Here is a 15010-nt window from a genome sequence, read left to right as displayed (position 1 = left end):
TGCCTGTCGACTAATTGTTGTCTTTTTCCCTTGATTTCTGCCTGTCTTTTTTATGTTGTAACTTTTATGCTTATGCTGTGGTCTTTGTTGTTTAGCATCCCGACCCCTCTACCTGGAATGGTGCTATTGTGGGGTATGTTATCCAGTATCGTAAAGCAGATATGACCAGCTACCAGGAGGTCACTGTTCAGTATCCTACACAGGAATTTGTCCTTCGGGATCTTGTCAAATATGTCAATTATGAAGTGAAGATTATTGCTTTCAATTCTATCGGTGAAGGGCCTCCAACTACTATCACATCTGTGTATGTTGGAGAAGCAGGTATGATACTTTTAGGCCAAAATTGAAGCAGTGATTGTTTCATGTTCCCCTTAATTACCCAGACAAAATGAACTTAACTCAATATTTTATTACCATTTATTTTGTCACCAAACTGTTTTTTTTCCTGAAAAGATATTTCCAACTATTATTGGGACATCAGACATAGTTCCCAATATTCAAGCCCTTGTGATGTGGGTTATTGCTTAGCTCTTTGTTTATAAGAAGAACTAGCTGCATAAATTGTAAGTGAAATATTTCTTTGCAATAACAATGAATGGTGCCTTATTTAAAAGTGCTGATGTCTCATTAAACTTGAATGGGCATATTTTAATTTATAACTTTTTTAAATGAAATATTTGCCTCAAAGCACCTTTAAACTTACATGTTGTTTAGGTGTTGCTTTGCTTCCCTTTGACTCCTTTTTAATTGATCTTAACTAATGCTTAGAAAGATCCTTTTAATTGTTGTGATTTCTACATTGACTTGAATTTGCATTGTGATGTTTTTGGATGTAATTTTTTGAATACTGTTTACTGTTATGTTTTCCTTTTCTTTGTAATGTATTGAATGTTAACAATATTGCTTCTCATGAAGATTTATTATCATTTTTAGTGTAATTAAAATTAAAAGGCATGTTATGAATTTTTAGTTTCTGTACTAATTTTTATGCTCAGATGGCATGCTAAAGTTACTAAATCTAAGTCAGTTGAAAGAAGATTGAACATGTTACACAATGCATCACAATTCTAAAATGAAAGTGGATTAGGAAATAAATTCTGTTTTTAGCTCCTTCTGCTGCTCCTGTCAATATAAGATTTGAGGCCATGAATTCAACCCAGATCAAAGTAATGTGGGATCCTCCACCACCAGAGACACACAATGGAGAATTGTCTGGTTATAAGGTAAATCAATCTGGAAATAAACAATTGTAACAGTTTAAAAAACTTTTAAAGACAACTAAGGGATTTTGACCATCAGGGAAAATTCATACTGAAAAATTTTTGCTTTATTTATGGTGTTGTTTACTGTAAAAAGTGTGGCTAAATTATTTACTGTAACTAAAGGATGTTCGCAACTCAGTAGTTATTTTATCACTACCAAAAAAAAAATGGAATCATTCTATATCAAGAATATAAGAATTGTATTTGCTTATATATGATGAAGGCATATATTAAATAATACATGTATTTATTTTCTGGCTGCCAGAATTTAAAACAACAGAAAACACCCAAAAATCAATATCCAGTCTTCAACTTTCAGTATTAAGAGTTCAAATATTTTTTGATTCTAGGATGAGACCAATGTAAGTCTTAAAAGGCATCTGTAGTGATGTAGGTAATTTATATTTCAAAAGTCTCCTCTACCCTAAGGCATGTATTCTGCCTAATCGCATACTAATTTGAAATCTTACTTAGGTGTTCTACTGGTTAGCTACTGCTGATGAGAGTTCAGCACAATCAGTAATTGTTAGAGAGAAAGAAGCATTGTTGAAGGATCTTACTACTTTTACCATGTATTATATAACAGTTCAGGCCTATAACTTAGCTGGAGAAGGTCCTAAGAGTCCTCCAGCCTTTAGTAGGACTAAAGAAGGAAGTATGTATAACTGTATTTAATATATATATGGTGTGAGATTTGCTTATAGGTTTTTGCTATATTTATGATTTTTGTTGGAAGCTCTTCAAATTAAGCCCAAATGCCTTTGACTTCTTTCTCCTCATTGACAATATGAAAAGGAAGAAAACTGACTGGTAAAAACTTAAAACCTGTCTATAACATCAATCAGAACAAGTTTGTATAAATAAACCAAAACCCTGTCTATAACATCAATCAGAACAAGTTTGTATAAATAAACCAAAACCCTGTCTATAACATCAATCAGAACAAGTTGGTATAAATAAACCAAATACACTAGAACAAATTAGAAAAATTCTTATTTGTAACTTAAAAAATGTGATTAATCAATGTGGAGTTCAAATTTTTTGTATTATGTAAAATCAATACAGTTTTGGTTTAACTATTATCAATCACTTCTAAGACTGTAGATTTGATTTAGGTTTTTAAAATATATGGACTCAACTAAATAGTGCAGTTATTCAAAAGAATTTCATCAGTATCTAAATGTTACGATATAATCTACATTCACCATGATAACATCATTATCAATTTGCTTTTTAATAATCCTATTCCAGAACCAGGCATTCCTGGTGAAATAGAGTTCCTGAATGTTACCATGACAACAGTTAATGTCACATGGAAGGAACCAAGTCAACCTAATGGTGTAATTACGTCATATGAGCTGGCATACAAACAACAACAGCCTGAGGATGGTAAATGTTTACAGAGTATTTTCATGATGTCCTTTTTTTTTTAAATGTTGATTTAAAAGCACAAAAAGAAAATCCTATTGTTTTTTTCAATTATCTCCTATATTTCAAAAAATGTATTAATTTGATAGTCCACAAAAGAAGTCACCTTTTTAGTGAAAATAGATACAGACAAAACAATTTTGAAAAGATTCTAATGTTTCATGATAAACCTATTTTATTCCAGGGAGTAAGCTTACACAGTTGACTATACCAGGGACAAGAATATATGTCATGATTGATAAGTTAGAGGAAAGCAGGACCTATGACTTTACTGTCAAAGCTGTTACCTCTATTGGAGCAGGCCCTGAAACTTCAAAGAAAATTACAATGGGACCCCAGCCAGGTATTAACTTATGTTAATTAGTGGGATCTTGTTTCTTTGTTTAGATTAAAGTTCTTTATTTTCAGACACTCCATACTGTACATTCAGAAATCACTGTATTTTTTGTGAACTATAAATGGGCTGTTATAGCATTAATTGATGAAATTCATTTGATTGTATGGCGTCTTACTTAGTATGTAAGATGTGCATGAAGCAAGATAATTGAGGGCTTGGAAAGGGAGATAAGATAACTTAAGGATTTCTTGTTAATATTGCAATTTAGTTGGATGACAATTCTTGTCTAATTTATAATTGACAGGATCACCTGGTCCACCAGGGAAGCCTAGTGTTATTATGGAGGGCAGTTATGTTGTTCTACAGTGGACTGCTGGCTCACCAGGGGAAGGGCAGATAAATTCATATACAATACAGGCTGTTAGTAGAGGTAAGGTGTAATACCTGTGGTCAAAAACAACTTAATATCTATATTATGTATGAAGATATAGGTTTGTTCCTTGGTAACTCCGACCACAGTATCTAGATCCATCAATGTGCACAGTTAAAAATATTCTTAGGCATGAGTCTTTATTATACCTCTACTCAGTGAGTGGATGGTATATTGAAGTCACATTGTCCTACCATCTGACTGTCATTCTAATTTTCCAAATTTTGTAGGCCCATATGTTGTAAGCAATTTTGATTGCTGTCCTATGTCAACTTCTCATACAAGTGGGGTATACCTAGCAAACCGACACCTATAATTTGATGTCTTTATGTGCCTTTATGAAAATTGAAAGAAAACTTAGGTCAACATCCCTTTTTGAATGTTTCATTCTTTTTTATGCTTGAATATAAAATCAAGAAACTTCTTTTCCACAGGTTCTAAGCAGTGGACCCCAGTTCATCATCAGTATGTAACCACACCTAGTGCTCGTTTAACTTGGCCAAACATTTGTAAAGATGGTGGTTGCCAATTTAATGTGGTAGCTTCTAACCGCAAGGGAATGGGTTATGCCAGTGAACCTTCACAATGGATTGGTAAGTACTCAACTTTGCTTTAAAGTGTACAAGATTCACAGAAGTTTTTTGTTCTTAGTCGGATTACTTGGATTACTTATATGGCTTCAGTTATCACACATTTTATCACAAAGAGCTGAGTTCAAGTTACAGCATGGACTAACGTTGCTTAGATTGGGTATATTCAAACTATGAAACTGTTTGTTCTTATTAATATGAGCCATAAAGTAATAGAGTGTTTGTGTTGCAATATGAACATTTTTCCAAGTGAATTTTGTTCCAGCATACAGTCAACAGAGAATAAAAAGTTTGCCAAAATATTTCTATTCTGGGCCTAATGTAATCAGACTATACTTGTCACTTCAAGTTATTAAGGAACTTTGTATGTTATCTTAAACAAACACTTTTATTATAAATGGTCACTAGATATAAATAGTATAATAAGTTACTTTTGATTTTGGTACTGACAATATCATGTGGAATATCTCAACAAGCTCAAATAAGAGAAATTCTACATGATATTGTCAGTGTCAAAATCGAAAGTAACTATTATTCTGTATACCAGTAATCCAGTTTTTGGCATTATTATTTATTTCAAAATACATTTCTTTTTAATTACTTCTGTGGCTGGAAAAAAAATCTAGTAAATAATAATTATATAATATAATGATATTGATTGATAAGACTTACACCCCTAATCGATTCTTACATGCTCTTGTCATGTCAGTCATGTGTGTTTTACCTGATAGTTTTGTGATACAACCAGAGAGCAAGATACAAAAAATATCAGGCAGAAACATCAAAGGAAAAAAAAACTAATTAATTAATTGCTGATAAAATGATGTATTGTTTGATACCATTACTGTTATGTCATTACTGAGAGTTGGAAAACAAATACTTTTATTATGGTAACTAGATGTAATAATTTATGGTTTGTCCATATTTCTAATTACTGCTTACTTGTATATACCTCAGTGATATTTGCCTTAGCTTGTCCTTAGTTTATGTTATAAAGAAATATAAATATAGAAGTTAAGGTTTTTTACACTGATTGTATAGAGAAACTTTTTTGTCTATTTCTCTACAGTCAGTAATAAACTACTGGTATATGTCTTAAATTGAAAGAGTAAGGGGCTTTGTATGCAATATATTATTAGGATGACTATTTGAAAAATAAATTATAGAGTGCTGAATGGATAATTTGCTTCATATGGTAAAGTTTTTTTTTTATGAATTGTAGTGTTTCTTCAGACTGTTTAAGTTTAGTTGGCACTATAAAAAAAACAAACAAACAAACTATCTCCTGTTTTTATTTTCTGAAAATACTTAATACAAGGAAGCACAACCTGTTTTCTTATCCGTTGTAGCTTTTTTAATTGTTGGTATCTTTTAAGAATCAGGCAAAAAAGAAAAATAATTAATCTTGCTTAAAAAAAAAAACCACTGAAATTTGACAATGTGGGCACATAGTTTTTGGCCACATTGAAGAAGTGACAGTTTGTCATGAAAATGTCAGACGATGTATAAAAGTCAGTTCAAAGTTACAATTGAATAATTAGGATAAGTGAATTATCCCCCTTTTGATGATAAAATTGCAATACATTGCGTGTAATTTATTCCTCTAAATTCTGACACTTAATAAAGAAATGAATGTCATTACTCACTTCGAACATTTTGAATAAGATTTCATGGAAAGACTTGTGTATATTGTTCCCCCATAATTCACCCATTGCCTGATTCTTACAGAGAATAGCAGTCAAGATGGATGAGGTTTTTTTTTAAGGAGAATAGTCAAGATTTTGTATTTTAAACTTGCAGATCAGGATAAATATTTTGTAAATTATAAAATTTTGATTTTATAGAACAAATAGCTGAAGCTAAAGCCTTTCACTACCAATGGTGGTTCCAGGTTATTGTAGCTCTTGCAGGTTTGGTGGTCATACTGCTAGTAGTATCCCTGCTGTGCCTTGCTGCAAGGAGAAATAAAAAAGGTTTGTATAATGTCCATTAACAGTCTTAACCTTCAGTCTGGGAATAGTCTTATCTGTTTTTAGGCAAAGAAATATGTATTTTCAGTTCACAGCAACATTATATCCCATAAACCAAGTTTGGGGGTTTTTGCCTGTCTTTTGTCCATTTGCCTGTCAGTTCTTCTGTCCTTACATCTTGTAAGTACGACCCCTCCTGACCCATTCAATGGATTTTTGATGAAATTTTATAAGGAGGTTAATGTAGAGCTTACCTAATACTTTTAGTAGATAGATTTTCCTGTTTTTTTCTAAAAAAAAATGACCACATACAAACATGCCGTAACATTTTATAAATAAAAAAACATAGGTCATCCAACTTAATTATGAGATAATTGAGAGCCTTTATTTGTGTGTATAAAGAACAGATATCTGACATTCCATATCTCAAAAAGAAAACTGGGGGTCACCAAACTTTTTTTACTTGTAATATTAAAAGAACTGAAATTCCCATTACATCCCTAATAGGACATTTCCCACCAATTATTTCCTACTTGAAAGAAGGTTTTGTAATTTTAATATATAAAAGTTTATGCCAAAAAATCTTTTTGAATAGTTTTAAGACAATATTTTTGCATCATTTCAAACACTGTTTGCTCACTGAAAATACGTAATTCTGTATGGTTTTGCAAGATGAAAAAAAAATGCTTTGTTTGATCTATCTTAAGCATCATATATAGGTATGCAAGAAGAAATGTAGTTCATATTTGATGCCTACCCAGGGAGATAATGAAATTAAAATGGTTAGCAAGATGCAAGTTTGCTGGGAGGTATTCTTTTTGTAATTTCAAGTAATTTTGTCTTTGCCTTTCTTTTTTGCTCTCAATGTAACAATAAATTTGGTAGTCAATATTGTACAACATCAAAAATTACACATACCTGAATAAATTTTACTTCAGCGTGCTGTAAATATACTTAATTAAATATTGACAGTAATATGATATTTATCTTTTTTAGACAAGAAACCGTCTAACACTGGTATGGCTAATCCTATGGAGATTCTGGAACCTGAAGATGGTGGCTTTTCTACATTAGAGAGAAATTCTCGTCAGTCACAGAGAAATATTGCTTCTATCAGAAATGGTTTCCCCAGAACTGGAACTTTACCCAGGTAAGAGTCTATATTTGTGCTTTGGGTGAAACTTTAGTGTAAAAAAGTGAAATTCATAAAATTTGAAACTTGCTTTTAAAACTGAATAAAAAAAGATATTTTCCCTTATTGTCTCTTCTCTCAAGTAAATTGCAAAACATCATGTTTTAAACAGATTGATATGTTTCCCAAGTTTTTCATGTACTGTACATTTTGGTGAAACTGTTGAAACTCTTCAATAGAAGAGATCCACAATTTTTAAAGCATAGAAGATATAGAAATATGAGTGAACAGCATTTGTCAACTAATTAGCTAGTATGAATACAACTAGTAATATAGATCATGAAATACAATGTTTAATTATAATCAGGCAACCACCCAGACCCAGTCCTGCAAGTGTTACATATTCAGAGAGTGACATTGGTGCCACACCCCACAAGCAACCATTACCTGATGATGATGATGCTAGTAGCGATACAACACAGAAACCTTCAGATCTAGGCGACTCATCTGATGTAATATTTTACATAGTGATCCTCATATCAATTAATTTGTTCTTTCTTCACACTTAGGATGATAATTTAAGTACCCATCAACAAAATTTACAGGCCCCAGGACCATAAAACTTGAATAAAAATACTGGAGTCTGAAAATTCTTAACTTCATGATAACCTCCAATCAATGTCTTTAAAATTTATAATGTCACAGACAGTTTAGAATTTCCACTTCACCTGTGTTTTACCTTTTTTATAATCCAGGTTAGGAAAATAAATACTTGAAAAATGTTTCTTTTTCAGCCAAGTGATGAAGAAAGTGATTTGGATGACAAACCACTGCCTCCACCTCCCCCACCAATCCCAGAATCTCCTCCTCCTCCTCCATTTCCTGCTCGGAATCTGTACATCAATGACTATTCAGACGAATATCCACGACTGGATCATTCTCACATGGACCATTCACATATGGACCACCAACACATGGACCATTTACAGTTAGATCCTCCTCATATGGAACATTCTCGCAGGGATCATTCACACATGGGCCGTTCTCGTAGGGATCATTCTCCTATGGACCGCCATAATATGCAACCGCCACGAACACCGGAGCGTCGCCATCAGCCACATACTCCAACCCAGGGAAATCAAAGTCATTACAATGCTTATAATTATACTGACAGCGAGGCCAGCAGTAGCCATTATGGCATTAGCTTAAACTCAGGACAGATTGTAATTAACAATTCTGCAGGATCACGAGCACCTTTACCTGGATTCTCATCTTTTGTATGATGACCGTTTGCTCTCCAAACAATTGTCCAGTCAGGAAAGTTTGTTTTTGTTTGTGACAACATTTTAATGTCTTTCCAGTGATGACAAACAGTATTGTCAGTCACGTATGTATTATCATTGACATCATATCCAGTATATTGGCATGGAACTGAAATAGACAATCAACCATCCATGTTGTGTGTCTGTGATCGATCTTGCAGAATTATCTCCCTTGAGGCCAAAACATTTGTATATGCAGATTTTACCTAGTGCTTTTATCATATCAAGATTTGTAATATAGAATGTTAATTATGGCATAAATGAAACCAAATAATGGTTGTTAAACTTGGGAAGAATATTTCAGTGTGTTTTCTTCAGTAAGGGAACAGAAATGGGTTAACATGGTTAAGGTATTGGATGAAAATAGTAAAAAAAAAGGTAACTAACATAGATTGACTTTGGTAAATATGTTGTGATGTGTTTTTTCTTGGTTTGCCACTTCTGATGCCTTGAATCAAGTGTGGGTGTGTACCTTATCAGGTGTACTTAACCAGTGAGTTTCCTAATGACAATTCAGTCACTGTGCAATAAAACATATTAACTAATGTATGATATTGTAAATAATTTTCATCTCATGACCAAATAATTATTAACCTGTTAAAAACAGTGATGGTTATATGGATAGTGAATGTAATGAGACATGTAATTGATTTTACCAATCAGGTTTTAGCCATCCAATTGAATTCATTTCAACTGATGGAATCATGTGTTATTAACTTAATATTTATGGTACATATATCATGTGACATAATGCATTGAGGTGCATATTTAACATTCAGAAATCTGTATATTTGAACAATAAGAGCAGTATTTGAATGGAATCTGAGTCATAATGAGGAAGCAAAATAAAGGGGACTTAATTGTAAAATATTGTACTGGAGAAAATATAGTGGTATCACCCTTACTAATATTTCATGATATGTTAACAGTTTACAGAATTATTATGGTATGCTTTATAGTTTGCATGTATTTATGATCAGAGACCAACTGATATTCTGACCAAATCCCACATCAAAACTAATATTTTCCATGAGCTCAAAATTGCCTGGGTACTGCTAATGTAATAACTAATTATTAAACCCTTGGTAGGTCATAGTACAGCTAATTAAGGATTTTGGTCATTGGATTTTTCAGTGTCTCTAAAATGAGAATATTTCTTTAAGTATATGTGACCTAGATTTTTAAATTGATAGGTTATTTATTATGTAAAAATCCATTCTTAAGTGGATGTACCAAAATATGTTAGATTTTACAATGTGATTACATTGTATTTTGAGGTATTTAAATATATCAGAATACATATATAGCAAGTCCCATGATATATATGATAAATGTAAATAAACATCTGTAAATAGGATTTAAAGTATGTACTATTTATTAATGGTTATATCATAAGACTAGCTTAAAAACAATGTGTTGCAAAGTCACCACTTAACTGACACAAATGTTCAAAGAGAAATAGATTCAAATTGCATCCCATTTAGCTAGATACAATGTATTATTTGATAGATGATAAAATGCAGGCAACATAAGGAAAGAAGCACAAACCATTGTAATAATGTTATTAAAAGTTTTTTTTTTGCATTTGTTGTAATTGACTTTTTGAAACTATTCCATTTTGGATGCATTTCATATGAACACAAGCATTCATTTATTGAAAAATTCATTTTGAAATTAAAATTTTATAGATGTGTTCCTTGGTTAAGAATTTATAAATTCTTTATCATATGTGTGAAAAGTGTTTTAACTTTGTAACAAACAAGTTTCAAACTGTACAGAAAGTTGTGGTGATATTTAAATTCATATATCTATTTTGGCAAGTCTGTTTTTATTGTTAATATTTTTGGAAGTTGTGTGTGTTTATATAGATATACTATAGGTATTTCCAAGTTGAATTGGCCTGTGGTATTTATGGGTGAAATATGAATGAATTCACCATGTTAATACATATTGTTGTTTATTTCTCTTAATATGGTTGTGAAGAAAGAAGCATTTTATTTTTCCAATTTTAATTTTATTTTTACTATGCAATGAATTCCATGGTTGTTGTTTTAAGCTAAGATCTACAGTACACTCTCAAAAATTATGATTTCCACATGTTTATGATGGTATAAATTTTTATATTGAGCATACTAACTCCATAAGGTTTCTATTTTGATGGACTTTCAAGTGTCAACTGAGTGTTACCACAGTTCGACCAGTATGACATCTAACTATGGTCTGAACCATTTATATTTCTCATGTGCCTGGTTCCACTGGACAGGTGGAAAGAGGAAATCCATTAGAGCTGTATTGTAGCTGTATTTGAATTAATTCTTTACTTTCACAATGGACCAAAGTTTTGTGATGCCATATCATGTGAAGCCATATATATGTTCTGTTGAGCTGTCATAATCAAACAATGATTCAGGGACTATTTAGCCTTTTTTAAGTGCATTTGTAAATCTGTAGAAAAATTTCTTTTTATTACCTGAAGGGACAATTTTTTTTACTACTTACGGTCATCAAAATTGGTTTTAACCTTTCTGTTACTGAAAAAAATATTAATGCCTTGCATAATATCTAACTCATATTATGATTTGTTTTAAGTATGAAGTGCTTTTACTATCATTACAGTAAAAACTATTGAAAAGAAATTTGTAAGGCATAAATCTTTTAGTCAGATATAAAAAAAAATATCAGAACACATAACTTTGATATAATGTCAGGTCTTATATTTATGAACTATTTAATATTTATTTGTTTATACCATCGTAGTTAATAGTCTAGAACATTTTTTTTGGTGAAACTCAGTCATAATAATATACCGCATACCAACAACAAACCTGATTTATTTGACTATTATAAATTGAGGTTTTGTCACCACCATCCATTTGAAGGTGCTATTTGGTTGTTTTTATGTCTATATATTTGATTCATATCATGTATAACATAGTACAAGTTTTGTTGTTTTTATAGATTTATGAATAGTTTTTCGTAGGTTTGTTACTTCCCTTGTTCAGTGAATTTTTACTTTTATTTTCTGTTATTTGATGAAAATGTAATGATGTAGGCCATGCTAGAAAATTTTTTGTGTAGCTTCTTCGGTTTCATAACTGTTGTAAGAAGGGATCTTGTAAAACAAATTTTCTATGGGAATACAAAGTCAGTTGGTTTGTTAGATCATAGAACATTTTAAGTGCTTGCCTGGCATAGCATTTAGAGTACTGAATTTCGAGAAAAAAAAAGCTGCTCTATAGTTTAATGGTGTGCAACATTTATTTTATTGCTTAATTAAATGCAATTTTAAAGTCTTTTGTTTCAAATATTAACATCAGAATTCACAAAAATGTGAATGTTAGACATTAGTGTAAAGTTTGAACAAATCATGTATGAAACATGTTTGATATTGGCAGTTGGAAGATAATAGCATGGCCTTGATCAGATCAATATTTTATATACTATGAAAGTATTGTTGCATATTGTGAATCTTTTTTTCATGTTTTTAGTGGGTTGGTTTAGATTTAGATTCAGATACCCAACTGATTACCAAATTAACGCACACATTATTAACTAGACAAAACAAGAACTGAACACAATTGATATCCATTAATGGCAGTACATTCACAGTGTTATATTGTATATATTTTCATTCTAGACAATTAACCAGTTTAGGATCACACTAATTCATTAACAATCTAGTCTTAAATGTGACTCTAAATTGAATTTTGATTCATTTTATAATAGTTTTTTATGCTCAAAACATTTATCTTTGTTACCTCTTAGATATCACGCTTCTGCTAAATTCTTCATTGATTTCTTTATAATTTTTGTTTTTTTTTGCTCAATGGCATTAAAAATTCTGGTCTGTACAGTTTCTGTAGTTTTGACCAACATCATGTCTCTATTTTATGTAATTTGATGAGTGAACTGTCACGAGATTTGTAGTTCTTTATTGTCATGCAAAAATAAGGAAAATCATACAATGAAATCATCATGAATGAATTAAAATAGCTTAAAAAATTGGCATGCAAATGAACCGAAAAGTTTCACTTCTATAACTTTTAATTTATTAATTTGACTATGTTAGACTGTATAAATGACTAAGGCAATAGAATGTATACTATATGTAGCTTCAATTAATTCTACTGTTTAGTAGTATGTCACAGGTAAACCATGAAGAATACTATCAAAAGAAGTACAGGTGAAGCTCTACTGAAATTTAACAAGCTGTTATGTCTCATGGAAATTTGTCTCTTTTTAACCCCTTTTAATTACAGATATTTTGAGTTTTAGTTTAGTTTTATAAATTGGCCAGTTATTATTTTCAGTGTAACCAGAATTATATTTTAAAGAAATATCAGACATTGTATGTCAAATTTATGCAAGCAATGTCACTTAACTTCAAAGATAACATGTAGTAACGATAATAACATAGAAGACATTTCAATTAGATGCCTAATTTCCATTTTTTTTTAACTTGAAAATTAATAGAAGTTCTTCATGCTATAATCTGTGAAGATATGTATTGCTAAATATTTTGGGAAATTCTATCTGTTTAAAACACTTAAAAGTTGATGTACTATATCTCTTAATGAAACTTAACAGTCAATAGTTTGAGACTTGAAAATCATTTGCTTCTGACTTGACATTCAACTGCTTTTGACGACATTAAGTTTGTCAATTGTTAGTGACTACAGAATCAACTTCTTGTGTAACCTAATAGTCAGATGTTAATGTCTACTGCTTATGTTATTCTGTTTATATCCTTACACTTTTGATGTGATATGAATTTCATGATCTGTTACCATTTAATGAAATAAATGGATTTACATTCAGAATAAATCAAATTCAGCGTGTTTTATTGAATAGATTTGGTCTGAATATAATTACCTGGAAGTCAAGTCAGGCATAATGTTTAAAGAAATCTTAGTATACTTGATGGTTCTCCCATTTTTTGCTGTGCTGGCAATGGATACTAAAATAAAAGTGATGTACAACATGTAAACAGATCTGTACTGGCTTTAGGGGTTCCCTATCTTGTTACAAAATGTATACCGATATGTACTGGCTTTAGGGGATCCCTATCTTGTTACAACATGTTTACAGATATGTACTGGCTTTAGGGGATCCCTATCTTGTTACAACATGTAAACAGATATGTACTGGTTTCTATGGATCCCTATCTTGTAACAACATATAAACAGATATGTACTGGCTTTAGGGGATCCCTATCTTGTTACAACATGTTTACAGATATGTACTGGTTTCTATGGATCCCTATCTTGTAACAACATGTAAACAGATATGTACTGGCTTTAGGGGTTCCCTATCTTGTTACAACATGTTTACAGATATGTACTGGTTTCTATGGATCCCTATCTTGTAACAACATGTAAACAGATATGTACTGGCTTTAGGGGATCCCTATCTTGTTACAACATGTAAACAGATATGTACTGGTTTCTATGGATCCCTATCTTGTAACAACATGTAAACAGATATGTACTGGCTTTAGGGGATCCCTATATTGTTACAACATGTAAACAGATATGTACTGGTTTCTATGGATCCCTATCTTGTAACAACATGTAAACAGATATGTACTGGCTTTAGGGGATCCCTATCTTGTTACAACATGTTTACAGATATGTACTGGTTTCTATGGATCCCTATCTTGTAACAACATGTAAACAGATATGTACTGGCTTTAGGGGTTCCCTATCTTGTTACAACATGTTTACAGATATGTACTGGTTTCTATGGATCCCTATCTTGTAACAACATGTAAACAGATATGTACTGGCTTTAGGGGATCCCTATCTTGTTACAACATGTACACAGATATGTACTGGTTTCAATGGATCCCTGTCTTGTAACATATAAACAGATAGGTACTGGCTTTAGGGGATCCCTATCTTGTTACATGTATACCGATATGTACTGGCTTTAAGGGATCACTGTCTTGTTACATGTATACCGATATGTACTGGCTTTAAGGGATTCCTGTCTTGTTTCATAACGTGGATCGTTATGGTGTATCCATCTGCACCATGAAAACTGATTTATTCAACGGGTCATAGTTTTCCTTTGTTCGTTTGTCTACTTCGGACTTGACTTTTTATTAGCAACCCGGCGGGTGTTTCTAGAAAAGCAGAGGAGGCTTACCCTACCGGTGCACCTGGTCTGTTTCCAGTTTTAGTGGAGTCCGAGTTGCTCATTTGCTTTTGTTACTTTGTATGTATGATTTTATGTTCTTTGTTGTGTATGTCTGTTTTCCATGTCTGGTCTTTGTCCCTGGATTACATTCTTTTGATTACCGCTATAACCTTGGTTCCCTTGATTACTCTTTCAAAATGTAAACCGATATGTACTGGATCCGTGTCTTGTTATAGCTGTTGTATTTTGTCTATTGTTTCAATCAAGTACCAGTTACTAACCAAAATATATCATTATGATGATAGTAATACATCTTTGTTAGAGCCTGGTAGAGAAGTATAAAAAATCTGATCTGATCTGGTGACAGATTACAGGTGTAAATTCTTTTGCGACTGTTTGTT

At 31.8% G+C, this 15010-nt stretch overlaps 1 protein-coding gene across 2 annotated transcripts in view; it reads left to right on the top strand.

Moving 5' to 3' along the window:
- The window catches only part of LOC148618679 (protein sidekick-2-like), a 39857-nt gene extending 26557 nt beyond the window's left edge, over positions 1-13300 (top strand). Inside the window, exons 24-34 of one of the 2 annotated variants that reach the window (XM_088577820.1) lie at positions 96-321; positions 1108-1223; positions 1737-1917; positions 2514-2651; positions 2875-3033; positions 3332-3457; positions 3892-4050; positions 5892-6020; positions 7014-7167; positions 7517-7661; positions 7944-13300. In XM_088577820.1, the coding sequence (XP_088433946.1) occupies positions 96-321; positions 1108-1223; positions 1737-1917; positions 2514-2651; positions 2875-3033; positions 3332-3457; positions 3892-4050; positions 5892-6020; positions 7014-7167; positions 7517-7661; positions 7944-8432 (2022 nt within the window). In that variant the 3' untranslated portion in view covers positions 8433-13300. The remainder of the gene's footprint in view (positions 1-95; positions 322-1107; positions 1224-1736; positions 1918-2513; positions 2652-2874; positions 3034-3331; positions 3458-3891; positions 4051-5891; positions 6021-7013; positions 7168-7516; positions 7662-7943) is intronic. The other variant, XM_088577821.1, reaches the window with a different exon arrangement.
- The last annotated feature ends 1710 nt before the right edge of the window (positions 13301-15010 follow it).

The sequence above is a fragment of the Perna viridis genome, chromosome 4 (genome assembly GCF_037379345.1).
Source record: "Perna viridis isolate PV_CMFRI_1.1 ecotype Kerala chromosome 4, ASM3737934v1, whole genome shotgun sequence".
Classification (NCBI taxonomy): Eukaryota; Metazoa; Mollusca; class Bivalvia; order Mytilida; family Mytilidae; genus Perna; species Perna viridis.
This window is presented reverse-complemented; position numbering and strand designations above follow the sequence as displayed.